Source organism: Pipistrellus hanaki (assembly GCF_964339955.1).
Source record: "Pipistrellus hanaki genome assembly, chromosome: 12".
In the NCBI taxonomy this organism is placed as follows: Eukaryota; Metazoa; Chordata; class Mammalia; order Chiroptera; family Vespertilionidae; genus Pipistrellus; species Pipistrellus hanaki.
The window spans coordinates 37,060,332-37,087,828 of NC_140514.1; the positions used below are offsets into that span (position 1 = coordinate 37,060,332).

General features: G+C 37.1%; 1 protein-coding gene across 3 annotated transcripts; it reads right to left on the bottom strand.

Annotated features, from left to right (window-relative positions):
- NFU1 (NFU1 iron-sulfur cluster scaffold) lies at positions 1–27,398 on the bottom strand. Of its 3 annotated transcripts, none has more exons than XM_084900410.1 (8): positions 27,301–27,398; positions 24,282–24,382; positions 19,769–19,904; positions 16,842–16,908; positions 11,012–11,126; positions 8,449–8,509; positions 5,277–5,451; positions 1–1,947 (listed from the first exon to the last, which is right to left on the bottom strand). In XM_084900410.1, exons 1-8 carry the CDS (start codon positions 27,363–27,365, stop codon positions 1,903–1,905), a joined length of 765 nt encoding a protein of 254 aa, XP_084756536.1. In that variant the 5' UTR covers positions 27,366–27,398; the 3' UTR covers positions 1–1,902. The 3 variants fall into 3 exon arrangements, with proteins under 3 accessions (XP_084756536.1, XP_084756537.1, XP_084756538.1); XM_084900411.1 differs by lacking the exon at positions 27,301–27,398 and adding an exon at positions 26,663–26,700 and having other exon boundaries at positions 1,454–1,947; XM_084900412.1 differs by lacking the exons at positions 19,769–19,904; positions 24,282–24,382; positions 27,301–27,398 and adding an exon at positions 14,909–14,933 and having other exon boundaries at positions 1,620–1,947; positions 16,842–16,907.
- Between the last annotated feature and the right edge of the window lie 99 nt (positions 27,399–27,497).

The window sequence follows — 27,497 nt, forward strand, 5'->3', positions numbered from 1 at the left end:
TATTAACACTTTATTTATAGGATTACTTTTCATTTCCATACCGTGTGTGAAAAGGTCACTGAGGAAATGTAAATTTTGAAGGGAAGATAATTCTGAAATCAGAAGGCAGACCTGGACAGATTACCTCGATTGATGACACTGGACAAGAACATGACCATATAAGGGCCTGTGTAACTGAGTATGGAAATGCAGAGAGGTGGTAAGATATGGGAGAAGGAATCAGATATGAGTTAGCCAGGGGCTCTGGCCAGGTAGGTCAGTTGATTAGAGAATCGTCCCAATATCCCAAGGTTGTCGGGTTCAATCCCGTGAGGGCACATACCAGAATCAACCAAGGAATGTATAAGTAAGTAGAATAAATTTCTCTCTAAAAAATATATTTTTTTAATTTTTAAAGAGATAAGTTGGCCATAAAAGCAAACTCTATTCACGGTGACAGTTAATTTTTTTATGTCAATTTGGCTCAGCCACAGTGCTCAGATATTAGTCACACACTCTGGGTGTGTCCGTGAGGGTACTTTTGGATGAGATTAACATTTACATTGCTGGACTTTAAGTAAAGCACCTGGCCCTCCATAATGTGGGTGGGGCTAATACAATCAGTCAAAGCCCTGACTAGAACAACAGACTCACCTCTCCAGAGCAGGAAAGAATTCACCAGCAGAGATGGACTTGGACTGCAACATCAGCTCTTCCGTCTGCAGCCTGATATCCCACCCTGCAGATTTTGGACTTGCTAGCCTCCATGATTGCATGAGTCAATTGCTAGTTCGCAAAGCAATTCCCAGAGTGTAAGCTGAATTTATCGATAATAGCTCAGGAAATACACTGTCCAAACTCACTATCTGGTTCTGTGAATCAAAGGACAAAAATAAAAACTTCAATCTTGGCATTCACAGCTGCTGGAGTTCTTCCTACTTCCATCCCTATCGTAATCTCTCTACTTTTGGAGACCAGAATTCTAGAGATGCAATATACCCATCTTTCTTTCCCTGATATTGTTTGTGAAATGTTGTCTCTAAAAATTACTACAGAAAAGGGAGAGAGGATAATTTGCTATGTAGGCTATCTAAAAAAGCAATACTCCTATAGTAGAGAGATAACTGTCCAAATTGGCACTGACTATAACTCTCTGAGTCAGAAGCCAGTAAAAGGACCCAATCAGCTTCTCATTTTATTTTAGAGATTCTGTTTCATAAGGTAAAGCCTGAGCATGCTAAGGCAGTTTTGCTCAATTCAGCCTGCACTGTCTTATAATTAACTGAGTTTTTTCTACATTTAGAATGTTTTTATTTTAATCAGTATTCAGCATTATGATTTGTGTGTGCATGTGTGTGTGTTTGTTCTTTGTCTCAAACCCACAATGAACATGTACCCTGACCAGGAATCGAACTGGCCACCTTTCAATGCATGGGACAATGCTCAAAGAACTGAACCATACCAGCCAGCGAGGGCAGCCTGATATAATTTTTATACTAGAATTGTTTAGTTTTTTTCCAACAAGATAAAAAGTTCATTAAAAATAGTTTCAAACATCTCACAAAAGCTAAGCCATTTAGGATATTTTTAAAGTATTCTCCCTATTCACATCTGTATTTTAAAAATAAATAAATTAGATGAGGTAAAATTTATTTTAAACTGCTTCAAACATTATGCAAAGAATTAACCATGAAAAATGACTAACAAAAATAAAAATATCCCTGAATAAAATCCATGTGTACAAAATGATTCAGAATGCTATAAATAACTCATATGAGGTAAAGCCAACACACTATTTATATATCATTCTCTGAAGAAAGAGCATATTTTATTAATCTGCAATTCCTTAGCAGTTAATAATAAAAGCAAGGTATATAATATCAATAAGCCTGATTGCTGGGTCCAAAGAAAACTCAAAATATTTTAAGGTGAATTTGTTTCTTTTTCATTTGGTTCCTCTTCCATAACCTAGAACCAAAAAAAGACAAAAAAAACAAGAGAATTTAAGAATTAAGAAAATAATCAGAAATTGCTATTTTGTTTTTAACATTATTTTCTTACCTAATATATTATATAATAATGCAAGTCAATAAAAAGAAATCTATTAATAGCCCCAAAGCACAAGGTTTGCATCATAACCTGGTATCCTAACAACATAAAAGCAAACTGAGTATTAGCAAATTAATTAAAAGCACTGGTCTCTTTTCCTTGTCCCAAAAGAGGCAATAACAGAGTCTCAGCTGGTCAGAGAAGACTATAAAGATTAATTGGCATTTCCTAGTCAGAAGACTAATGTAATTGATTATTCACTCCTACCCCCCCATAAGCATCTTATTTATTTAAATATATTCTTGGGATCTACACCAAACTGTAAAAATATACATTAGAAAAATGATTCCTGAGCCCTAGCCCGGTAGCTTTATTGGTTAATATTGCCCAGATATGTCAAGGTTTCTAGTTCTATCCTCCATCAGGGCATGTGCAAAAATCAACTAATGAATGCATAAATAAGTGGAAGCCTTCACTGGTTTGGCTCAGTGGACAGACCATCGACCTGCAGACTAAAGGGTCCCAGGTTCGATTCCAGCTAGGGCACATGCCTGGGTTTCGGGCTCCTTCCCCGCCAGCGGGGTCTTGCAGGAGGCAGCCAATCAATGATTCTCTCTCATCATTAATGTTTCGATCTATCTCCCTTCCTTTCTGAAATCAATAAAAAATATATATTAAAAAAAATAAGTGGAGCCGAAGCCGGTTTGGCTCAGTGGTAGAGCGTCGTTCTGCGGACTGAAAGGTCCCAGGTTCGATTCCGGTCAGGGGCATGTACATTAGTTGCGGGCACATCCTCAGTAGGGGGTGTGCAGGAGGCGGCTGGTCGATGTTTCTCTCTCATCGACGTTTCTGGCTCTCTATCTCTCTCCCTTCCTCTCTGTAAAAAATCAATAAAATATATTTTTAAAAATAAAAATAAAAAAATAAGTGGAAAAACAAAGATGTTTCTCTCTATCTTTTCCTTCCTCTCCCTCTCTAAAAATCAATCAATACAAAAATTTTTTAAAGAAAAATGAATCCCCCCAAAAAATAAGTAAACAAAATATATTGGCAACTATTTTTTTAAATATGTTTTATTGATTTTTTTTTTTTTTTACAAAAAGGAAGGGAGAGGAATAGAGAGTTAGAAACAACAATGAGAGAGAAACATCAATCAGCTGCCTCCTGCACACTCCCTATTGGGGATGTGTCAGCAACCAAGTACATGCCCTTGACCAGAATCGAACCTGGGACCCTTGAGTCCTCAGGCCGACGATCTATCCACTGAGCCAAATCGGTTAGGGCTATATTAGCAACTATTTTATCTTACTCAGATAAAAGTTCATTTTAAACTTTAGAAAAATGTTAAGACTTTCATTTCTAATTAAGTTAATAAAAATAATGAATACTTGAACAAAAAAATAAAATGATTATTGTCTTTTCATGAGTTGATATATTACTCAAACAATAAAGAACAACTCCTTTGGTAAGGAAGAGAGTTACATAAACCAAAGAATTTTTTTTCTCTTTACCACACCTACTACAATTAAATGGCAACAAAAGTTTATAATCTGACAGCCAATTCATCACTCCACCCTGGACAAGTAAACAAAAATGTTCCTTTGTTAATCCACTGTCAACTAACATAATTAAAAAAAAAAGATATGGGGGAAAAAAAGGCATAGGCAGAAAATAGAACAAAATGTGTGTGTTTTTTTTAATTTAGACAAATCTGGTTCTGATCTGAGACAATAAATCTCTAATAGTTTCTCTTTTGTGTTAAGTAAAAATGGATATTTACTTCCAATGAATTATATTTTATATCCAATCTCAGCAACACCCAATCCAAAGAATTTTGTCAATCAACTCCTATTTTAGGCAGAATATTCCTAATTTTGGAATGCCATTTCCAAATATTTAATATAAACCAGGTAAGAACATGAATAACACGCAAGGCTAAGTGTTTCTATCTATCTCCCTTCCTTTCTGAAATCAATAAAAAATATATATTTTAAAAAAAAGTGGAAAAACAAAGATGTTTCTCTCTATCTTTTCCTTCTTCTCCCTCTCTAAAAATCAATCAATACAAAAATCATTTAATTTGCCGAGGAACACAAAGACCGAGATATGACTGCAGGTCTCTCAAGGAACTTACCCACAGACATAAAGTGAAACAGACACAGAAAGCAGCTCTGGATCAAAACAGAGCTTAATTTTAAGCTGGGGATTTAAAAGAGGAGATGGCATGTGTTGTACCAAAAGGACAATTTTTTTCTTAGCTTCAATATTTTCTGTTTTTCCCCTTTTTATTGAATTTATTGGGGAGACACTGGTTAACAAAATTATGTTTCAGATGCACAATTCCACAACACATTATCTTGTACAATGTACTGTGTCCTCCCCAAGTCAAGTCTCCTTCCATCATCACTTATCCCCCTATCCCTCCTCTCCTTCCCCCAACCTGAGCTCCCCGATGACCGGCAAGCCCCACAAAAGGACATATTTTAATACTACCCAGAGATGAGTGATTCCCAAAGGCACTAAAAGGAGATGTCTTCTCCTGAAAGGCACTGAATTACCTGAAGTTTTTTTTTTTTTTTTCAAATTTCTAACGTCCACATACTCTTTCCCTTCTTGATAATCTCTCTCCATAAGGCCATGTCTCCTGGTTGAGAATCACGGTAGTGCGAGTTACTATTACTGCTTAGAAGATGCTGTGCTATAATATATTCCTTAAGAATCTTGGGGCAGAAAAGTGCTGACAACAGGCTATACATAAAACTCTACAATTCTACTCAATAAATACTGTTTTATGGTAAAATAAAGTTTGATCTCTTGATTAGTTTCTTGTCTGCACATGTAAGAACAAGTAATGGATAAATATAATGTACAGGAGCTGTTCCTCTAAAGACTTCTAAATCTCATCTACAAAACACTATGATGTTTTGAATTCACTTCTAATTTTTTCGTAACCAGAGCAGCAGTATGCCCTGAGTCTCAATTTCCTATGAACAAAATAGAAATGGCTCAATTAATACACTGTACTATTAGAAGATTAAATGAAGTAATATTTGTAAAAGTGCCTGGCACACAGTAGGTATTCATAACACTAAAGTTAATTCTTTTAAATTAAAGAGTCATCAAGTCTGATAAAAATTGTAACATCCCTTGAAGAAAATGTCAGGTCATGAATTTCTTTTCTTCTCAAATGTTTATTTTAAGTCTATTTGATATTTTAATATTAAAACCATCACATAATATTGGCATACCTGTTCTACGCCTTCTACTTCTGGAATATAAAACTGCAGCATGTTCTGAATTCCATTTTTCAGAGTAATGATTGAACTAGGGCAGCTGGTACAAGAACCTTGGAGTTTCAGCTGTACGATACCATCTTCAAAGCCCTTGTATATTACATCGCCTCCATCTTCCTGCACAGTTGGCCTGTGGTCACAGTATATTTGTGATATTTAAGAGAATAAAAATTTTCATTAAAAAAATGTAATATAACTAAGAGCTTAGATTTTGTATTCTTACCTGGTTTGTATTAAATATTTGGAAATGGTATTCCAAAATTAGGAATATTCTGCCTAATTTTGTATTAGTAAATTCACAAAGAGTTACTTTTACAATAGAGAATAAATGGGGCTAGTCTCATTTATAATTTTTACTTTGTTACTTTCACTCATATAAATATATACTCTACTTTTTATATTTAGTCTTGCTTAGTAATAATTATTTTCAGCATTTAAAATTTCAAATTTCCTAATAATTATAGGAATTACCTAAGATATATTCAGTTTCTTTTGGGTGAATACAGAGAATTTGACACATGCTAGCTTTCTTTTTCAAGTAAACTTTTCATTGAAATATAACATTAATACAGAGAAATGTAGAAATCATGTACAATCAACTCAATTAATTTTCACAAAGTGAATATACATTTGTCCCAGACCAAAAAGCAGAACATTAGCACCTCAGAAGCCCTCTTATTCTTTTAACCACTCTTCCCAACCAAAGGTAACCATTTCCTAATTGTTACCACCATTGATGAGTTTTGCCTGCCTTTTAACTTAAAAATTTATAAATGTAAATTTCATTTAGAAAACATATTTACTCTTTTGTATCTGGCTTCTTTTGCTCTTTGTGAGATTCATTCACATTGTTGCATGTAATTAATAGTTAGTTCCATCTCACTGTAGCATAGTATTCCATTAGGTGAATATGCCAGAATTTGTCCTTTCCATTGTTGATGGACATCTGGGTTAATACAAGTTTTTGGCTTTTACAAATGGTGCAGCTATAAAGATTCCTGAAAATGTCTTTTGGTATACATATATATTATTACTAGGAATATACCTAGAGTGGAATTGCTGGATCAAAAATATGCATAGGCCTGGCCAGGTGGCTTAGTTGGTTGGAGCACTATCCTGTACACCAAAAGGTTGTAGGTTTGATTCCCAGTCATGGCATGTACTGTTATCTAGGTTGTAGATTCAATCCCCAGTAAGGATTTGAACAGGAGGCAACTGATCGATGTTTCTCTCTCACAGGGATGTCTCCCTTCTCTCTTCTCTCTCAAATAAACATATCCTCGGGTGAGGATTTAAAAACTAAAGAGTATGCATATGTTCAAATTTAGCAGATAATGCTAAACAGTTTTCAGGTTATATAAACTTATATTCCCACCAGGGGCAGAAGAGACTTCATGTTGCTCTACATTCTCAATAGCAATTAGTGTTGTCAATCTTAATTACTTTAACCATTCTAATGGATGTGCAGAGATAGTTCATTGTGGTTTTAATTTGAATATTCACAATGACTAATGAGGTTGAGGACTTTCTCGTGTCTAGTAGCCATTTGGCTACTGTAGTTTTTCAGTAACTGCTCCAGTGCTTTTGTGAAGAAACTGCTTCAGTCTCTGAATATTTGCTTTCTTAACAAATTGTAGGAGTTTTACAAAATATAGTCTGTCATATATGTATTATAAATAACTTCTACTCTTTGCTTTTCACTGTAAATGGCATCTTTTGATAAGAGAATCATAATTCTACTGTAGTCTAATGTTTTTTCCGTGATTTTTCTTGTGTTCTGTAAAAAAAAAACTATTTTTTTTTTTTTTTTAAATAAGCCAGGGAAGGCCCCCCCCCTTTTTTTTTAATATATTTTATTGATTTTTTTACAGAGAGGAAGGGAGAGAGATAGTTAGAAACATCGATGAGAGAGAAACATTGATCATGCCTCCTGCACACCCCCCACTGAGGACATGCCCTCAACCAAGGTACATGCCCTTGACCAGAATAGAACCTGGGACCTTTTAGTCCACAGGCTGACATTCTATCCACTGAGTCAAACAGGTTTCGGTCAAAAAACAAACTATTTTTGAAAAAACTCAAAAAGTGATGCAGATATTCTATTTTAAATCTCCTTTGTGATTTCTTTCTTGACCACAGTCTACCTCTGGTCTGCCCCCATTTCAAGAGTATAATCCTATAGGAAACCCAACTAAGAGTCTGGATGTTTCTTGAGGCCCCAACCCTTCTTGACTGGTCCTAAACTCCAATTTTTGTTACTCCCAGAACCGTACAACTGTCAAAACTCTGTTTAACATTCCAAATGCTTTTTGTTTGACCCAGGTTCTCTTATACAGCTAAGAATAAGCAAGTCCACGTGGGGAGAACCTCTGAGTGTTGGGCTTTTTCTTAACTTCTCTCTAGGATCTTGGCCCTTTAAGTTAAAGCTTTATTGATGACCCAGAATTTTAATTTTTGTCTTCCCACTTCAACAAATTTGCCAAAAACTAAATGGTTTTTCTGATTCCTAGCAGCTATCCCAAGCCAGCTTCTCATACTCGAGCCTGACACCAAGAATCAGCAAAAGCCCAGAGGGAAGCCTCACTGTGCTTTCTTCCCTACCAGATATTGTTTGCTTTGTTAGCTATTTAATGCCTTCACACACACAATTATTCTTAATTGTATTTTACCTAGCTTTTCTGGAACTTAACACCAGGACCACTGGTCTGCTACAAGCAAATATCAGAGCAGGAAGTTCTCTACTTATTTAATTTTATACTTTATGGATAATAGCCTAAAATACAAGTAATCCTCTCCTCACAATCTTCCCAAACACTGTTAACTAATTTTTTTTCTAAGAAATTTGGTATTATAACAATATCAAATCTAAACAGTAACTGTGAAAGATAAAGTCCTTTACTGATTGTGTTTAGTTTTAAAATTTGGATGAATATAGACAATATACAGGCTTTAAATTCAACTGTCATGGTAAACTTCTGTGGTTTACATTAACTTACTGCGGCCCCCTTCCCAGTGTACAAATTTCATAAAACTCTACTATAATCTCACAGACAACCAAACATAAATTGCTATAGTAAAAATTGGCTCTGCAATATATATGATCTCAAGCAGAAAGATAAGCACATACCGTATTCTTGTATCTAACAGTTCTTTAATCATTGCCACAACTTCATCATCTTCTTCAGATACTAGAAACAATTACAAATAAAACATATCAATGGTAGACATTTTTTATCAGGCATATACAAGTACTATTAAGATAGGATAATTTTAGGCTAGTTAATTTTAATATCTCATCTATATAATAAAAGCCTAAGCGACTGTTGTGGCAGAACGACAAGCTGCTATATGCTCTGACCACAGGAGGAAGACACTTCCTGATGGTCAGTGCGTGCCCACAGGGTTGAGAGCTGCTCAGCCAGAAGCTGCGCTCACAGCTGGCGAGCGCAGCAGTAGTGGCAGAAGCCTCTCCCACCTCCGCAACAACACTAAGGAGCAGCGAGCCAAGCAGTAAGAAGCAAGGGGTCCCGGACTGCGAGAGGAATGTCTGATTGCTGGCTTAGACCCCTGGGGAGTGGGCCTAAGCCGGCAGTTGGACATCCCCCAAGGGCTCCCAAACTGCGAGAGGGCACAGGCTGGCTGAGGGCGGCCCCCTTCCCAGCGTACAAATTTCATACACTGGGCCTCTAGTTTAAAAAATTAAAGCACAGGAAATGCAACTTGGTATGGTGATAAAGTGATTTGAGGGAAATGAAAAGATCATTCCTTCAATTCTCAGAAGAAAAATTATGGAGCATTGATCAATTCAATATCTGGCAATAAAGTTGAGTATGCCAAAATAACTTAACCTACTAATGATAGTAGGATTTCAATTTTAGGGTCAATATATTTGTAAACTTTCCTCATTCTCAAGGATTAAAAAGTGAAAGAAAAAAAAAGAGGTTGTTTGGATACTGATGGAAACTTTGAAACAAAAAGGGGGGGCACACCTACTTCATCAGTTAAGTTACATTTTCAATTTATTAATTTTGTGGTTTTCAAAATGAGGATCATACTAAATATAGATGTAAGCCTATGTTAATTTCTAAAATGTTCTTCAATTCTAAGCAAAAAGTTGCTTCTAAATTTTGTTTCATTTTTATTTTTATTTTACTTTATAAGGTTATATAATGATTTTTACCAATGCCTTTTTATTGGTTTTAAATATATATTTTTAATATATTTTATTGATTTTTTTACAGAGAGGAAGGGAGAGGGATAGAGAGCTAGAAACATCGATGAGAAACATCAACCAGCTGCCTCCTGCACATCCCCAATGGGGATGTGCCTGCAACCAAGGTACATGCCCTTGACTGGAATCGAACCCGGGACTCTTCAGTCCACAGGCCAACGCTCTATCTACTGAGCCAAACCGGTTTTTGCTGGTTTTAAATATTTTTGAGAAATTTATTTACCATCAGGATAACTAAACTTTTTTTCAAAATGGATGTATTTTAAAATGTTATACTCAGTGAAAAAGAGAAAAGTTGCATATAAGACAAGTTATTTAAAGTTTAAAATCAAAAACCAATGTTACATATTCCCTGCAGACACTTGTATTTGTAATAAATGTCTTAAAACAAACCAAGTTTAGCTCTATCTGGGTTGGCTCAGTGGACAGAGCATCAGCCTGCAGACTGAAAGGTCCCAGGTTTGATTCTGGTCAAGAGCAAATGCTGGGTTGGGGGCTTGATCCCCAGTAGGGGATGTGCAGGAGGCAGCCAATTGATGCGTCTCATCATTGATTCCTCTCTCACTCCCTTCCTCTCTTAAATCAATAAAAATATTTTTAGGGGAAAAAGTTTAAAACAGAGTTTACATACATCTCTGGAAGCAGAAAGGGAAAAGGGATGGGGGTTGTAGGGCTTTGGCTATGTCTTTAATATTTTATTAAATACTATAGGCCCGGTGCACAAATCTGTGCGTCGGTCGGGTCCCTCGGCCTGGCCTGCAGGATTGGAACGAAACAGGCTCTCTGATATCCCCCAAAAGGTCACGGATTGCAAGACGGCACAGGCCAGGCTGAGGGATCCCACAGGTGCACAATCAGGACCAGGGAGGGACACAAGCTGTTGGCTAGCTGGGGAGGGACCTATGAAGGGCTCCATGGCACATCCAACCTAACTCAGTCCCCATTGGCTAGACCCAGCAGCAAGCTAATCTACCAGTTGAAGTGTCTGCCCCCTGGTGGTCAGTGCACATCACAGCAAGTAGTTGAGCAGCCTTAGCATATCATTAGCATATTACACTTTGGTTGAACGGACAACCAGATGACTGGACACTTAACATATTAGGCTTTTATTATATAGGGTGGGTTAAAAGCAATGATAGCAAAAAATTAACATTTGTTAAATCTGAGAGGATGGCAAATTGGCAAGCTTTATACTATTTTCTGTATGTTTGAAAATTTTTACAATTAAAAAATTTACTTTTGTGTAACAGATTCAATTTATTTAGAGATTTTCAAAAATGATGGGCAAAACTAGTATATATGAAGTTTTATTTCCTTAGAATTGGTTCCAGAGATAAATATAGTAGAATGATAAAAATCTGTACTTCCATGATTTCTGAAATCAAGGCAAATGAGAAGAATGTAGAAAAGTTTGTTTTGTTTTTTTTAAAAGGTAAATATTAATTATCCAACATATCACCTGCTTCTCCTGAAGATGTTTCCTCAGTGACTAAGGGTAAGCCAGATGCAAAGAAATCCATGATTGTTGCATAAATATCTGGTTTCAGTAAATTCCAGTCTAACTCTTCACTTTCCTGTAAATATTTGAAGAACAATGCTATAATTTCTACCCAAGGACATAGACAAATATAAAACAAGACTTTGTATCTTTTAAGAATCTTTTCCTATATATATATATATATATATCCTGTACTATGCAGCAGTACCCATTTCTGGAGAATACATGTCAGGTCCAGTTCTTAAAGAATATGGCTTATGATAACTTTCAGAAGATACAAACATTTCTCATTCATTCATTCGTCAAACTTGTACTGTAAGTGTGCTGTATATATATCATATCCTATATAGGGGATATCAAAATGATGAAAAATATTTTTTCATGAGGTGAAGACAATTAAAATACTGAATAAGGATTCTCTATGTTAATGAGGATAAAGAGGCCCTGGCTGGCCCTGTACAGTGTTCTTCAGTGGTTAAAGCATTGGCCCTCACATTGAAGGGTCTAGAGTTCAATTCCCAGTCAACGGCATGTACCTGGGTTGCAGGTTCCATCCCCAGCCCCAGTAGGGGTGTGTGTGGGAGACAACCAATCAGTGTCTCTCTCCCACTCCCTCCCAACCTTCTTTCCACTCTCTTTAAAAATCAATGGAAAAAATATCCTGAAGTGATGATTAACAAAAAAATAAAAGAATTAATCAATGGCCCTGGCCAGGTAGCTCAGTTAGCTAGAGTGTTGTCCCAATATGTCAAGGTTGTAGGTTCGATCTCCAGTCCGGGCAGATACAAGAATCAACCAATGAATGCATAAACAAGTGGAACAAATCACTGCCCGTCTGTCTCTTTTCCCCTTCCTCTCTCTCTCTAAAAAAATCATTCAATAAATATTTTTAATTTTTTAAAAAATATATATTTTATTGATTTTTTACAGAGAGGAAGAGAGAGGGATAGAGAGTCAGAAACATCGATGAGAGAGAGACACCAATCAGCTGCCTCTTGCACACCCCCTACTGGGGATGTGCCTGCAACCAAGGTACATGCCCTTGACCGGAATCGAACCCGGGACCCTTCAGTCCGCAGGCCGACACTCTATCCACTGAGCCAAAACGGTCTCGGCTATTTTTAATTTTTTTAAGAAAAAAAAATTTTTTTTTAAATATATTTTATTGATTTTTTACAGAGAGGAAGGGAGAGGGATAGAGAGTTAGAAACGTCGATGAGAGAGAAACATCAACCAGCTGCCTCTTGCACACCTCCTACTGGGGATGTGCCCGCAGCCAATGTATATGCCCTCGACCGGAATTGAACCAGGGACCTTTCAGTCCGCAATCCGACGCTCTACCACTGAGCCAAACCGGCTTCGGCAGAAAAAAAAACTTAAGCCTGATTTTAAAAAAGAGTCAACCAATGAATGAATAAATAAGTGGAACAACACATTAATGTATTTTTCTCCCTCTCCTCTCACTCTAAAAAATAATTAAAATTAAAATATAAAGAGAATAAATTTCCCCTTCTTTTAAATAAAATAGGATTAACTGATCAAATACGTAAGATATCTGACAACTATTTTTTTTAAATATATTTTATTGATTTTGCACAGAGAGGAAGGGAGAGAGATAGAGAGTTAGAAACATCGATGAGAGAGAGTCATCGATCAGCTGCCTCTTGCACACCCCCTACTGGGGATGTGCCCGCAACCAAGGTACATGCCCTTGACCGCAATCGAACCCGGGACCCTTCAGTTCCCAAGCTGACACTCTATCCATTGAGCCAAACCGGTCCCGTATCTGACAACTATTAAAAAATTCAATTTACATATTGATTGTTGCATAAATGAGGATAAAGAGGCCCTGGCTGGCCCTGTACAATGTTCTTCAGTGGTTAAAGCATTGGCCCTCACATTGAAGGGTCTAGAGTTCAATTCCCAGTCAACGGCATGTACCTGGGTTGCAGGTTCCATCCCCAGCCCCAGTAGGGGTGTGTGTATTGACAAAATTAAGAGTATTGACAAAATCCAATGACACAACTGTAGAACCAAAACTTCTAACATGTCTTATCTATGGCTACTGGGCTAGAAGACTTGTGAACTGTCAACAAGACCAGTATCCTCAAGAAAGAATCGATAAAACTCTGGGGAGGGAGGATATGTGTGGAGGGGGGGGGGCGCAATGGTAAGATATGTACACAGATAATAATTTAATAAAAAAAAGAATCGCTAGCTATTTCACCCCCAAATCTGACCAACTAGTTGATTCCATTTTTAAAAAAGGTATAATTCTTAAATACCTAAATAGTACTAATGCCTAAAAAAGAGAAAAGCAGGATATATTGTTTTAGGTTTGTTTATTTATTTTTATATATATATATATATATATATATATATATATATATATATATATCATATAAATATATATGAATGATATATTTTTATTGATTTCAGAGAGGAAGGGAGAGGGAGACAGAGATAGAAACATCAGTGATGAAAGAGAATCATTGATCGGCTGCCTCCTGCATGCCCCCCACTTGGGATTGAGCCCGCAACCTGGGCATATGCCCTGACCAGGAATCGAACCGGTGACCCCTTGGTTCCTGGGTTGACGCTCAACTGCTGAGCCACACCAGGGTGGGCTGTTTTTTTAATATTTTTATTGATTTCAGAGAAGAAGGCAGAGGGAGAGAGATATAGAAACATCAATGATGAGGGAGAATCATTGATTGGCTGCCTCCTGCATGCTCCCACCTGGGGATTGAGCCCACAACCCAGGCATGTGCCATGACTGGGAATTAAACCATGACCTCCTGGTTCATAGGTTGATGCTCAACCACTGAGCCTTGCTGGCTGGGCTATTGTTTTAGTTTTTTAAAGGAAATCTCTTTAGTCTGACCAGGTAGCTCAAATGGTTGAATGTCGTCTTATACACCAAAATGGTTGCAGATTCAATTCCCAGTGAAGGCACATATCTAGGTTTCGGATTCAATCTCCAGTCGGGATGTGTACAGGAGGCAACCAATCAATGTTTCTCTCACACATTGATGTTTGTCTCTTTGTCTAAATCAATTTAAACACACACACACACACACACACACACACACACACACCCCTTCTCAGGTAAGAATTTAAAAATAATTTTTTAAAAAGAAAATAGTTTTTCTAGAAGGAAAAACTATTAGATGCAGTCTACTACTCAGACCCTCAGGAAACTGTTGGCTAGGGTCTATGCTTAAACACTATTAAAAAAATAGAGGCTACATGAATAAGGATGGTATTTTAATGGATTAAGAACCAATTTAAAGGCAGTACACAGAGCAAAGATAAATGGGTACTACTGTGGATACAAAAGCAAAACTAGTAACCATCTTTAGTAACTGGGAATGAGAACTAGTTAGAGGTAATATTCTAATAAATTATTTGGAAGACAGATCAAAGGGTTACCTCAGATCTTCAATAAACATTGTGTCTACTGAGTAAGGAAATCTCGATAACAAAAAAAAAAAAAATTCCTGAAGTTGAATGAGACAAAAAGGCAGCATATAAGCTGAAAATACACTTTCACATTTAGAAAAAAATCATAACTGATCCACAAAGAAGCTTCTGAATTATCAATTACAGATCAAAGGGAAACAGTGATTACTGAAGATGTCAGGTAAATGGAATAGTCCATAATGAGGATGGTTAACTAAAAAAAACAAAAACACACAAAATGCAATCTGCTATTCTACCTATTAAATATCAATGTGTGCCCTCATTTGGAATATTATTTATTAGCTGTCATGTCATTAAGAAAAAATAGTGAAGCTAAAGAAATTTCAAAAAGGGTAACTAAATTATGAAGGGGAAGGGAAATGAAAGATGACTTACCAAAATCAAATCAAGAAAAAAAAACCTGTAAGATATAATCACATGTTTTTATCTAAAAAATCTTACATAGCATAAACTATATGTTAAAGAACTAAATAAAAATGCCTTAAAATAAATATGTAATTTCCTGTTTGTAAAATAAAGACTAGTTACAAGAATTAAACCAGATAATATATGTAAAGCACTCATGCCATCACCTACATGTGAGACATTAAATAAATACTGGTCCTTTTTTCTCCCTCAAAAAATATCAAAGAAAGAAAACTGAATAAAAAGGATAGGCCAGGTGTCTCTAAACTGAAAAGACTCCAGATTTGCTCACCACGATCCTACATTTTTGGGAAGCCACTTGAAGGCTGAAAATTTAATTTAGAAACTGTTTCCTTCTAGAAAAACTCATTTGCATGCACGATATGCCAGGCATTGTTCTAGGTGATTTTTGTTGTTGTTGTTCTAGCGCAGTGGTCGGCAAACTCATTAATCAACAGAGCCAAATATCAACAGCACAACGATTGAAATTTCTTTTTAAGAGCTAAATTTTTTAAACTTAAACTTCTTCTAACGCTATTTCTTCAAAATAGACTCGCCAGGCCACGGTATTTTGTGGAAGAGCCACACTCAAGGGGCCAAAGAGCCGCATATGGCTCTGGAGCCGCAGTTAGCCGACCACAGTTCTAGAGGATCTTAACAAGATGGACAATTTTTATATTCACAAGATTTATATTCTAGTGCAGGAAAGACAGGGAATAAATATAAAAAATAAGATTAAGATAAGCAGAATGAAGAAAATGAACAGGAGCCCACTGGTGTGGCTCAATGATTTCACGGGGACCTATGAACCAAGAGGTCACGGTTCAATTCCCAGTCAGGGCACATACCCAGGTTGTGGGCTCGTTCCCCGGTAGCGGGTGTGCAGGAGGCAGCCAATCAATGATTTTCTCTCATCATTGATGTATTTATCTTTCTCTGCCTCTCCCTTCCTCTCTGAAGTCAATAAAATAATATGTTTGTTTGTTTTTTAAATAAAAGAAAATGAACAGGGTAATGAGCTCCTGGGAGAAATGCCACTTTCACAAATAAGGTCAAGAAAGGGCTTTCTGAGAAAGCTACAAAAGAATGCTGGACTAGATGTAACACGCTAATGAACTAACCCAGTATGTCCACTTTTTGGTACATGAAGAACTCAGAGTAATCCTTTAAAATTGTTTAAGAGGAGTTGAGAGAATACTTTTTATTTTGATGTGAAATTATACAAATGATTAAATTCGGTATATACATATCAATTAATAGATTTAAAAGGATACATACGTAGTTCAAATTTAAATAGTTCGTTTCTCATTAACCTAGCAGACTTAAACATGAAACAGCCTTTTCTAGCAGATACCATGTTAGCTGTTGCAATGGGTAATGTAAGAACTTACAGTCCACTGCTCTTATGTATGAAGCTCTGAAGGGTTATTGCAGGACGGTAGAATGGGTCAGATGCCATGATGTAAGTGCCCACTTTGAAAGGAAATATATATATATATATATATATATATATATATATATATATATATATAGTAAATCATTCTGTTGCTCAAATATATATTGTGTGTAAGTATTTATTTCCTTCTCTTTTTACTCTATCAATTTGAATTAAAAGTTAGTAAAAATAATACTTGGAAGCCTAAATTCTAGACCTGCCAAGGTTAAGTCTTGGCCCTGCTATTGGCTACCTATACAATCTTGGAGCTCAAATTTTTCCCTTTTAAAAAATGAGGGATCTGGAAATTATATTAAATAATTAACTTAAGAAATGTGAGAAGTAAACTTGAGATTTTTTTAAATAACAGTATGTATAAAATACATTAAGAATGGAAATTCTGGAGAACACTTGACTCAGAAAAACTAAAAGTGCTTCACATCTTATTTTATATCCCCCTATGTTTACCTTCGTGACAGTGATGAAATCTGGTCCCAAGAAGACACTTTTTACTCCTTCAATCCTAAATAATTGCCTGTGAAAAAAACAAAAAATGAGATAATAAAATGTTTAATTATGAAAAGTTTACACATAAAAGTACAGAGAAAAATAAAAGAACTTCCATGTACCCATCATTAGTTTCAAGTCATGGTCAATCTAGTTTTATCATTTTCCCCGAGCAATCCCACAATAAAAATATAAAACATTTTTAGTACTGAAAAGATCCCTCATTTCCCTTTGTATTCAGCCCTCTTGCTTTACCATCATGTTCTATTAACTTTTGTTTTATGGAAATAACTTTTTACTTTTTTATTTTTGCTTTAAAAAATGTTTCCAGCTTCGCTGAAATATAATTGACATAAAACACTGAATAAGTTGAAGGTGCACAACGTGATGACTTGATATACATATATACTGTGAAATGATTACCACAACCAGGTTAGTTAGCACATCTGTCACCCTGGTAACTACTGAGCTTTATGCCACTACTGCTTTGCCTTTGCTAGAGTTTCATATTAATGAAACCATACAGTCTTTTGCGTTTAGCTTATCATAATGCTTTTGAGAGTCATCCTTGTTTTTATGTGTATCAATTGTTCATTCTACTTTATTGTTGAGTAGTATTACATTATATGGGCATTTACAACCTGTTTAGCCATTCCACAGTTGATGGACATTTCCAAATTTTGGGGGATGAGGCTATTATAAATAATGCTACTATATAGATTTATGTGCAAGCCTTTATGAGGCATATGTTTTGCTTTGTTTTTTTGTTTTTGTTTTTATACATATAATAATCATATTGCACTTACTGTCCTGAAACTTGCTTTCTTCACTTAACAGTATATCTTAAAGGTCATTCTGTGATGGTAAATATGGGTCCTTCTGATCCTTTTAATATGTGAAGACCATGGATGAACAATGTTTATCTAACTCTTCCTACTAATGAATATTTTGGTTGTTTCTAACTTATTCCCCTACCAACAAGGCTACAATGAACCTCCTTACACACACCTTGTGTACATATGCGGGCATTCTCTAGAGTTATTTTTTAAGCCCACCAGCAGGTTGTGAAATCAATTATGTAGTGACCAAAATGTTATCTAATAAAATAGAACAGAATAAAAAAGTAGAAACAAAATATAAGAATGCATTACATAAGGGTGAAACTGTCCCATCAAACACTTGTTTCATACAAACACACACGTATATGTATGTGTGTGTGTGTGTGTGTGTGTGTGTATATATATATATATATATATATATATATATATATATATATATATCTGTGTGTCTATGTTCACATATATAGTATATGGATACCTGTATATGTATATATGTGTATGTGGTGTGCATGTTGAGTCATAACATAAAACGTTTATTATTGTGGCTTGTATCAAAAATTATAAAAACAAATGCTCTAAGGTATATTCTGACTAGCAGCATGTTTAGGTCAAAGAAATATGTATTTTTATTAATTAGAGATTTTAAAAACCACTCTTGAGATAAACATATTTCTGACTCCCCTAAATGAGATTTGGGTATATATGGAGAAAATTATTTAAGTGATATTTTCTAAATATCCTTGGTAATCAGTATCAGCCACAGCTTACTAAAAATATCAGTTGATACTGACTCTATTTCTTATTATAAATAATTTATGTAGCTATCAGCTAAAAAGAGTTACATTCCAATTTTATTGATTATATTATATTGATATATACTTACCTTGTCTCTATTTAGTGAACTTAAAAACTGTCTCAACTGAGTCGTTTTTTTTTTAAATTGATTTCAGAGAGGAAGGGAGAGAAAAAGAGAAACATTGATGTGTTGCCTCCCAGGGTTCAAACCTACAAGCTGGGTTTATGCCTCCTGGGAAATCAAACCCACCACCTAGTGAGCCCCACCGGCCAGGACTTAACTGAATAGTTTTGTTTTGTTGTTAAATCATCCCATATCTGATAACTATTATAATTTATAGTTCTGAGTGGAATATTTTATAAATGATTTGAGACTTCTAGAAATTCAGCTATCCTTAAGAATTAAACAAGTAAGTTTTCATTGCTCATTAAAAACAGTTTTAAAGATTTAGAATGGAGCCCTGGCCCATGTGGCTCAGTTGGTTGAGCTTCGACCTATGAACCAGTCAGGTCACATGCCTGGGTTGCAGGCCCAATACCAGTAAGGGGCTTGCAGAAGGCAGCCGATCGATGATTCTCTCTCATCATTGATGTTTCTATCTCTTTCTCCCTCTCCTTTCTTCTCTGAAATCAATAAAATATATTTTAAAAAACAAAAGATTTAGAATGGAAATTAACTATTATCATTTGATGTATTATTTTTCTTAAGATATGAATTTTTATATAGTCACTAGAAGCCCGGTGCACAAAATTCATGCACTGGGGAAGGAAGAGTCCCTTAGCCCAGATTGCGAGAGGGCGCAGGCCAGGCCAAGGGACCCACCAGTGCACGATCGGGGGGGACTCGGGAGAGCTCCAGGGCGTGTCTGGCCCATCTCGCTCAGTTCCGATCAGTCGGACCCCAGCAGCAAGCTGACCTACTGGTCAGAGCATCTGGTCAGTGCACATCCTAGTGAGCAGCTGAGCAGCCTTAGCATATCTTTGATTGGTCCAGACGACTAGACGACCAGACACTTAGCACATTAGGCTTTTATTATATAGGATAATACAGATCTCTCACTACATCACTTCTCAGGAGACTTTCCTAATATCAACTCTTACGTTTTTTACCCCTTATCTGAAAATGAAGCATTCTCTGAAGAAAAAAAAAAAATGCAGTGCACATAAAAACACAATAGCTAAATAAAGCTGCCTTAACCCCAAAGTTAATTAATTAGGTTTCTTGGAAAAAGCAAGTGAAAACTAGTAATATACCTAGCCAGAGGGGAGCGAAATGCTGAAGCTGGTGTGGGGAAATCCATGGTCCTTGTCTCAAGAACTGGTTTTCCTGGAATAAATTTTAAACTGTTGGGATTTGGGGTATCTTGTGTTTGAATAAACATGTGTCTCACTAAAAGAGAAAAAAAGAAGAAATAATATTAATCTGGAAAATAAAGTAGTTAACAATTTATGAACTATGAAATGCTCATTTTCAGAGATCAAAAAAAGTAAGAAAATACTTTATTGCCCAACCTGACAAAATAAGAATTTTTAAAGACAAGAAGGCAATTTACCAATATATTTAGAATAACTGCATTGAATTTTATATTAATTTTTATTATTTAGATAGTTTTGCTACTCAACAGATTCTAGTAATATCCTATATTTAAGTAGGAAGGTATAGATATAGATATAGATATAGATATATTATAGTTCAGGAATTATATGTATTCTATGTGGTGACTTAATACCAATGGCTATCATAATCATAAATCATCATCACTGTGATATTAATATATTATAGTAAAATGTTACATTCTCTTCTTCCAAAGTACTACCAGCCTTTTAAAGACAAAAAAATTTTAATAATACGGTAACTACTATTTATTGTGTGCTTAGTAGGTACATGCCAAGGACTGAGTTGAGTGCTTTTTTTTTTTTTTAACTAATTGTGAGAGAGAGAGAGAGAGAGAGAGAGAGAGAGAGGGAGGGAGGGAGGGAGGGAGAGAGAGAAACATCAGCTGGCTACCTCCTGCACACCCACTATCAGAGCATATGCCCTGATCAGGAATCGCAACCTTTGAGTGTTTGGAATGATGCCCAAATGAGCGGAAGGAGCCAGGTGGGTCCAGGGCTTTAAATGTAAGTATGCCTTTAACAACCTATGAAGAAGGTACTATTGCTCCCTTTTTACAAACGGAAGAAACTGAGGCTTAGAGATAAGTACAGTAACATGTTACAAAGAGTTAAGTAACTGCCCCAAAGTGGTATAGAATTAATGACACTATAAATTATCATGTAAGTGGGAATCTATGTGACTTATTTTTTTAAAAAATATATTTTATTGATTTTTTACAGAGAGGAAGGGAGAGAGATAGAAAGTCAGAAACATCGATGAGAGAGAGTCATCGATCAGCTGCCTTTTGCACACCCCCCACTGGGGATATGCCCGCAACCAAGGTACATGCCCTTGACCAGAATCGAACCCGGGTCCCTTGAGTCCGCAGGCCAATGCTCTATCCACTGAGCCAAACCGGTTTCGGCTATGTGCCTTACTTTCTGGAATACTTAAAAGTATCTTTACAGCCCTGGCAGATTGTGCAGTGGTTAGAGCATCAGCCCAAGGACCAACAGGTTCGATTCCTGTTCAAGGGCACCTACAGGCTTGATCCTCAGGCCCAGTCAGGGTGAACGTGGGAGGCAACCAATCAATGCACCTCTCTCACATTGATGTTTCTCTCTTTCTCGCTCTCCCTCCCTTTACACTCTCTCTAAAAATTAATGAGAAAAAAAAAACACAAACCTTTGGGTGAAAATTAACAATAACAACAAAAAAAATTGTCGTTATAGGTTCTTTTCTTTTTTCCAGGGCCATGATTAGATTGAGAATGTTCTTCAATTAAAGAACACAATCTTTAATTCCCTACCTTGTTAATATAACTTGTAAGACAAAAAGATAGAAAGTACCGGGATTTTAAGTTTTAAAACTACTGAACAGGCCTTTACTATTTATTATGAAAACACACCTTCTGACCAAAAAAAACACCAATTCTCATCTCTGAAATAGGTTAATTCACTAGGTTATTAACATGTGCTGGGCCCTGGCCAGGTAGCTTGGTCAGTTGGAACATCATCTGATGCTCCAAGGTTGTGGGTTCAATCCCCAATCAGTGTACATACAAAACCAGTGAGTGCCTGGATAAGTGAAACAATGAATCCATGTGTATCTCCATCTCTCTCTCCCTTTTCTCTCTCTTTCTAAAATCAATACATGTGCTAGGCATGATGCTAAGCATTCCACATGAATTATATCACATACTCCTCACATTCTGTGAAGGAAGTAGTTTTTATCCTATTTTATAAATGAGGAAACTAAAGCCTAATGTCACCCAGCTATTTAAAGTGATAAAACTGCCAATTTTCTAGCACTGACTTGCGTAACCATTGTGCATAATGCCACTCCATACTTATCAATGTCAAGCATAACAGAAAAATATATATAAAATCAGTCTTTCTATCTTGTCATAATTCTCATACCACACATCCTAGAAAAGACAGGAAAATATAAAAATGGCAACAGTTTTATTTTAAATTAGAGGTTAAATCTGGCAAAACATATGGTTGCTATGAAAGTGCTTTTCTTACAAGATTCTAACTTGACAGCCGAGAACTGTTTTTGCACCTTGCCCTGCAGTTCCAGCTAACTGATGCTGAGTCATTTCCTTGGTGAAGTAGAAATTGAAACTAAAGTCCCACACATTTTGCATATTTAAGTCATTGTCCTATAAGATATCAGTTGGTGACTTGGTGACTAGGAAAGTCCTAAAAAAGAGAAAAGTTTTTAATGATAGCCTCAGTGTACAAGTGCTTGGTTTAAAATATTTATACCTCTAACTATTGTAATTAATGCCTCTGAAAATCTGTGTTACAAGAAAACAGTTTTTCAGATGGAACATTAAAGAAAAGGCTTTCTGCAAACATAAAAATAACAAGATTCTTCAAACTGTGGTTCTGACCAATCATTTCTTGCAACCTTTCTTTCTTTTTTTTTTTTAAATATATTTTATTGATTTTGTACAGAGAGGAAGGGAGAATGATAGAGAGTTAGAAACATCGATGAGAGAGAGTCATCGATCAGCTGCCTCTTGCACACCCCCTACTGGGGATATGCCCGCAACCAAGGTACATGCCCCTGACCGGAATCGAACCCGGGACCCTTCAGTCCCCAAGCCGACGCTCTATCCATTGAGCCAAACCGGTTTCGGCTCTTGCAACCTTTCTTAATAACTTATTGGTAGCCAAAAGCGCCACACACATTAGGCACTCTTCCAATATTTAAAGAATTAAATCTGGCTTTTATTCGCCTCAATCCATTTATGTAAAACTATATATACAGGAAGAAAAATGTTTAGAAATACTTGAAGGTAGGAACTATAAGTATAAAAAAAAATTTGTTAAGAGAGCAAAATCTGAAGTAGAAAATAATATATGGACATCATTATATAAATTTTCTTTTGACAATGAACAAAGCTATTTCAAAAAAGTGATTTGACTGGGTATTAACAAAATCATTCCAATTATGGTCTAAATTGGGTTCAATTAAAAAATGATTCCCAGGTCCATCATCTATTGTAGAAAGATGCCTCTGAAAGTGTCATAAGGGTTACACCAGGATAGAAAGACTGATCTAAAATAATTGTTCCTATTATTATGGGTACTGAGAGGTAAAGAGGTAGGCATAGGTTTCTCTAAAACAAAGATTAATGGTGCTTAAAGTCAGTATCAAAAATTAAAATCAGCAGCCCTCCAATTTAGAAAGCCTAGGTAATCACATAATTCAGTCCCACAGAAATTTAAAGTCCAATTAAAGTATCTTAATATGTTGAGATACTCAATAGTTATACCTAATTTATTCTGTGATTGGAGAGGTAACGTACTCCTGTTCTTGCTCTAGTACACAGGGGAGATATGGTCTATAACCTAATCCAACTCATGCCATTAGCCAGTCAGTCACCTTCCAGAGTATGGCCAGGAGGTGTCCAAGGTAGTGATGGAAACAGAAATGGGCCAGGAGCTGAATCCACTTTTGCAGCTCCATAAGCACTCATAGATAGGTATTTACAAACAGATATATGCTCTTTCCTCCCAAGTTTGCCTAGCCACACAATAGCTCCTCCCAATATGACATGATAATGGGCCTTTTTAAATAATTTTCAAATCCTATCCTCATACCCATTTCCAATATTAAAGAAAGTAAAAGCATATAATACCAGCCAGATTGAAAACAAACAAAACAAAACAAAACAAAAAACAACACAGACTTATTTTGACCAGAAAAAATACATTCAAAATACTATGTTCTATGGTGTGGATGAAAACTAGAAATTTACTGGCTTCAGAGATATTCTTATAAAAATAAGAAGGGTAAGAACTTAAAATACATGATTCTTTGAAACACAAATTCATTTGTAACTTTTTACCATATCTGCATCTCAGAAATCATTTATTAAGCAACTCTTCTGTTTCAGAGGATGTGTTATACAAGATACTGAAATTTCATAGCTCTATTGGACACTGTGCTCAGGATTCTTGAAATACCAATGATACGTGTAAGCAAATAATTACAGCAAAACGTGATGTTTTGATAGGAAAAAAATGCTATATTGTTTTATAGGTACCTGAAGATAAAGTTTACAAATTCTCACCTTTTATGACTTACAAAATTTCACTCAAGCAGTTTCATTATCCTCTGAAACACAATTTGCCCTGAAAGAGGTGAAAATTTTACCTGTGTTACGTAAGGTTGCAGATAGTGGGACAGGTGGTCTTTGCACAAACTGATGCAGAGGCTGTTTCTTAATGGTGTATGGTTTCATCATGTCATATAACCTATATTTAAAGACAAAAATGACATTTTAAGAATCTTTAAGTTGTTTCTGCTTCTCATACATAAAAATCCATAATGAAAATAACAATAAAGCCAAGTTTACATTTTTCTATCTACAACATGACTTTCACTTCCTCAGGCAAGAATAGCTACAATTTAAAAACAAGAGCTCGCCGAAACCGGTTTGGCTCAGTGGATAGCATCAGCCTGCGAACTGAAGGGTCCCAGGCTCAATTCCGGTCAAGGGCATGTACTTTGGTTGCGGAAGGGGGTGTGCAAAAGGCAGCTGATTGATGATTCTCTCTCATCGATGTTTCTAGCTCTCTATCCCCCCTCTCTGTAAAAAAAATCAATAAAATATATAAACAAACAAACAAACAAAACACAAGAGCTCAAGGGGAAATTTACATCCTTGATAACCCAGTGCACACAGGATAGTGCAATAGCTGGTGTAAGAAACAAATATATCTACACCCTTGATTCATAATCTCAAGTTCCAGACTCGTAGTTAAGTTAGTTATGCGCGAAGGAGGCAAAGAACTAGTTTTTTCCCTTATTTTAAAAAATGTCAATGAGGTAATAGACTCACATGGTTCCAAATTTAAAAGGAAAAAAGAAAATACAGTGAAAAGTCCTCCTTTCCTGTTTCTACACTTCCCTAGAAAGAGATAACCTATACTCTATGGTTTGAAAGTTATTTCAATACTTCACAAAGTCTAGCAGAAAGTATAAACTGCTCAAGAAGCCACCATCTTTGATTGGAAGTATATTAGTAGTGTAACTTTAGCTATTACATTACAATACAGAAAGTGTTGATTGGCTATTTTTGCATGCCTTTGGCAAATTAAAAACAAGGAGAGCCCTGAGCATCAGCCTGCTCACCGGAGGTCATGGGTTCCATTCAGGTCCAGGGCGTACCTGGGTTGCAGGTCCAATTCCCAGTCAGGAGGCAACCAATGGATGAGTCCTGCCACATTGATGTTTCTCTCTCCCCTCTCCTGCCCCACTCCCTTTCCGCTCTATCTAGAAATCAATGGAAAAATATCCTCATCCTCAGTTGAGGATTAAAGAATATATAAAATAAAATAATAATAAGGAGAAAGGGGAAAAAAACATTATTACTGGAACGGAAATAAAAAGAGACTTTAGTAGTGAAAATTTTAGAAATCTGATGCAAGTTCTTTTGAAATCTAGTTTACTGTAAAATATTGCCATTTTCATTTCACAGGAATCACTGAGGAATTTTAAGCATATATAATGATCACTTTTTTTAAAACATGATTATTTTTCATGTATATTTGTTATTGTTGACAGTATTCCACGTCTCCCATTTACCCCCCTTTACCCTGTCCTCCTGGCCCCTACTCACCCCCCAGATCTTCCCCACCCTATTGCTGATGTCCATGGGCTATGCATCTAAGGAATAAGTTCTTTGGTTTATCTCTTCCCATCCCCTCAACCCTCCATCAAGGTATGTCAGTCTGTTCCATGCATCCAAACTTCAGGTCTTTTATTGGTCAATTCATTTTGTTCATTAGATTCCACAAATAAGTGAAATCACGTGGTATTTGTCTTTCTCAAATTGGCTTACGTCACTTAGCATAAACACCTGATTATTTTCACTTGCAAACTCGTTAAGGGGAAGGACTGTCTTCATTCCTATGTCCCTGGAGCAGCTAGCATCATGGCCTCAGTTCTTCATCCCTAAAATGAATTTAATATTCACAGCTCTCTTAGAAAGACGTGGCAAAGATGGATCCAAATAATCCATGTATGTTGGCAGATGATCACTGGCAAGGCGCACAGGGCCAGGGGAAAACAAGGGCACGCCGTGGGTTTAAGTGAAGGGGAGGAAATCTAGGGGGTCTGGCTTCTCAGAGTGCCTTCACTTGGCTGCTGTGTGACCTCAGACAGGTTGCGCCCCCTTTCTGGGCCTCACTGGGAAAATGAAGAAATGAGAGGAGGCATTATTTTACCACATCCTGACTTTTCATGTTTTAAAAGGCCAAGGAGGGCCCGCAGGCGTGGATCAGTGGTTGAGCGTGGACCTATGAACCAGGAGGCCAAGTTCCCATTGGTCAGGGCACCTGCCCCTGAGGGCTGGGTCCCCAGTGGGGAGCCTCTAACAGGCGGCAGATCAATGATTCTCTCTCATCATTGATGTTCCTCTCTCCTTCTCCCTTCCTCCCTGAAATCAATAAAAACATTTAAGAAATAAAAATAAGTAAAAGGCAAAGGATGGAATGCACGTGGTGAAATGCTAGAGGGACCACACGATTTACACTATTTAAAAATAGCTCTGGCCGAAACCGGTTTGGCTCAGTGGTGGAGCGCCGGTCTGCGGAATGAAAGGTCCCAGGTTCCATTCCGGTCAGGGGCATGTACGTTGGTTGCGGGCACATCCCCGGTAAGGGTGTGCAAGAGGCAGCTGGCAGGTGTTTCTCATCAGACGTTTCTAGCTCTCTCTCCCTTCCTCTCTGTAAAAAAATCAATAAAAATATATTTTAAATAAGTAAATAAATAAATAAATAAAATAAAAATAGCTGTGGGGCGGCAGAGGTCCATGGGGGGGGGGATATATATGTAACACTTTCAACAACAAAGATTTAAAAATAAATAAGTATAAAAATAGCTCTTGCATTGGGTCTCTACAGCCGGGCTCTGCAAAGCTCCCCTCCGCAGGGACCCGGGCACGGGGGTCTCCAGCCCGGGACCGAGCAGCGCAGAGCAAACCCCAACCAGGCACTCGGAGCTGCCGGGGGACGGACGCCCACCGCCGGGGCTCAGCCCCAAGGGCGGCCCGAAGGCTCGGTCAGAGGCACCTCTCACCGCTCCGTCCGGGGGAGCGGGCAGGGCGGTTACCGCTCCGCTGGCTAAACCCAGCGGCACCCCTACGCGGAGCTCAGGACGTGTCACCTACCGCCTGCGCAAGCCGGCGGCACGAGCCGCAGCCCCGCAGCCCAGCCGGGCCGCCGCCGCCGCCATCTTACTCCGAGTGCGCAGGCGTGGGACGGGCCTCTCCTTTCCCCGAGCCGCGCCCCGCGCAGGCGCAGTCCGGCCGCGAACCGGACAGGCTCCGTGGAGAGCGCCCTCTGCCGGTCGTAGGCGGCTCTGCTG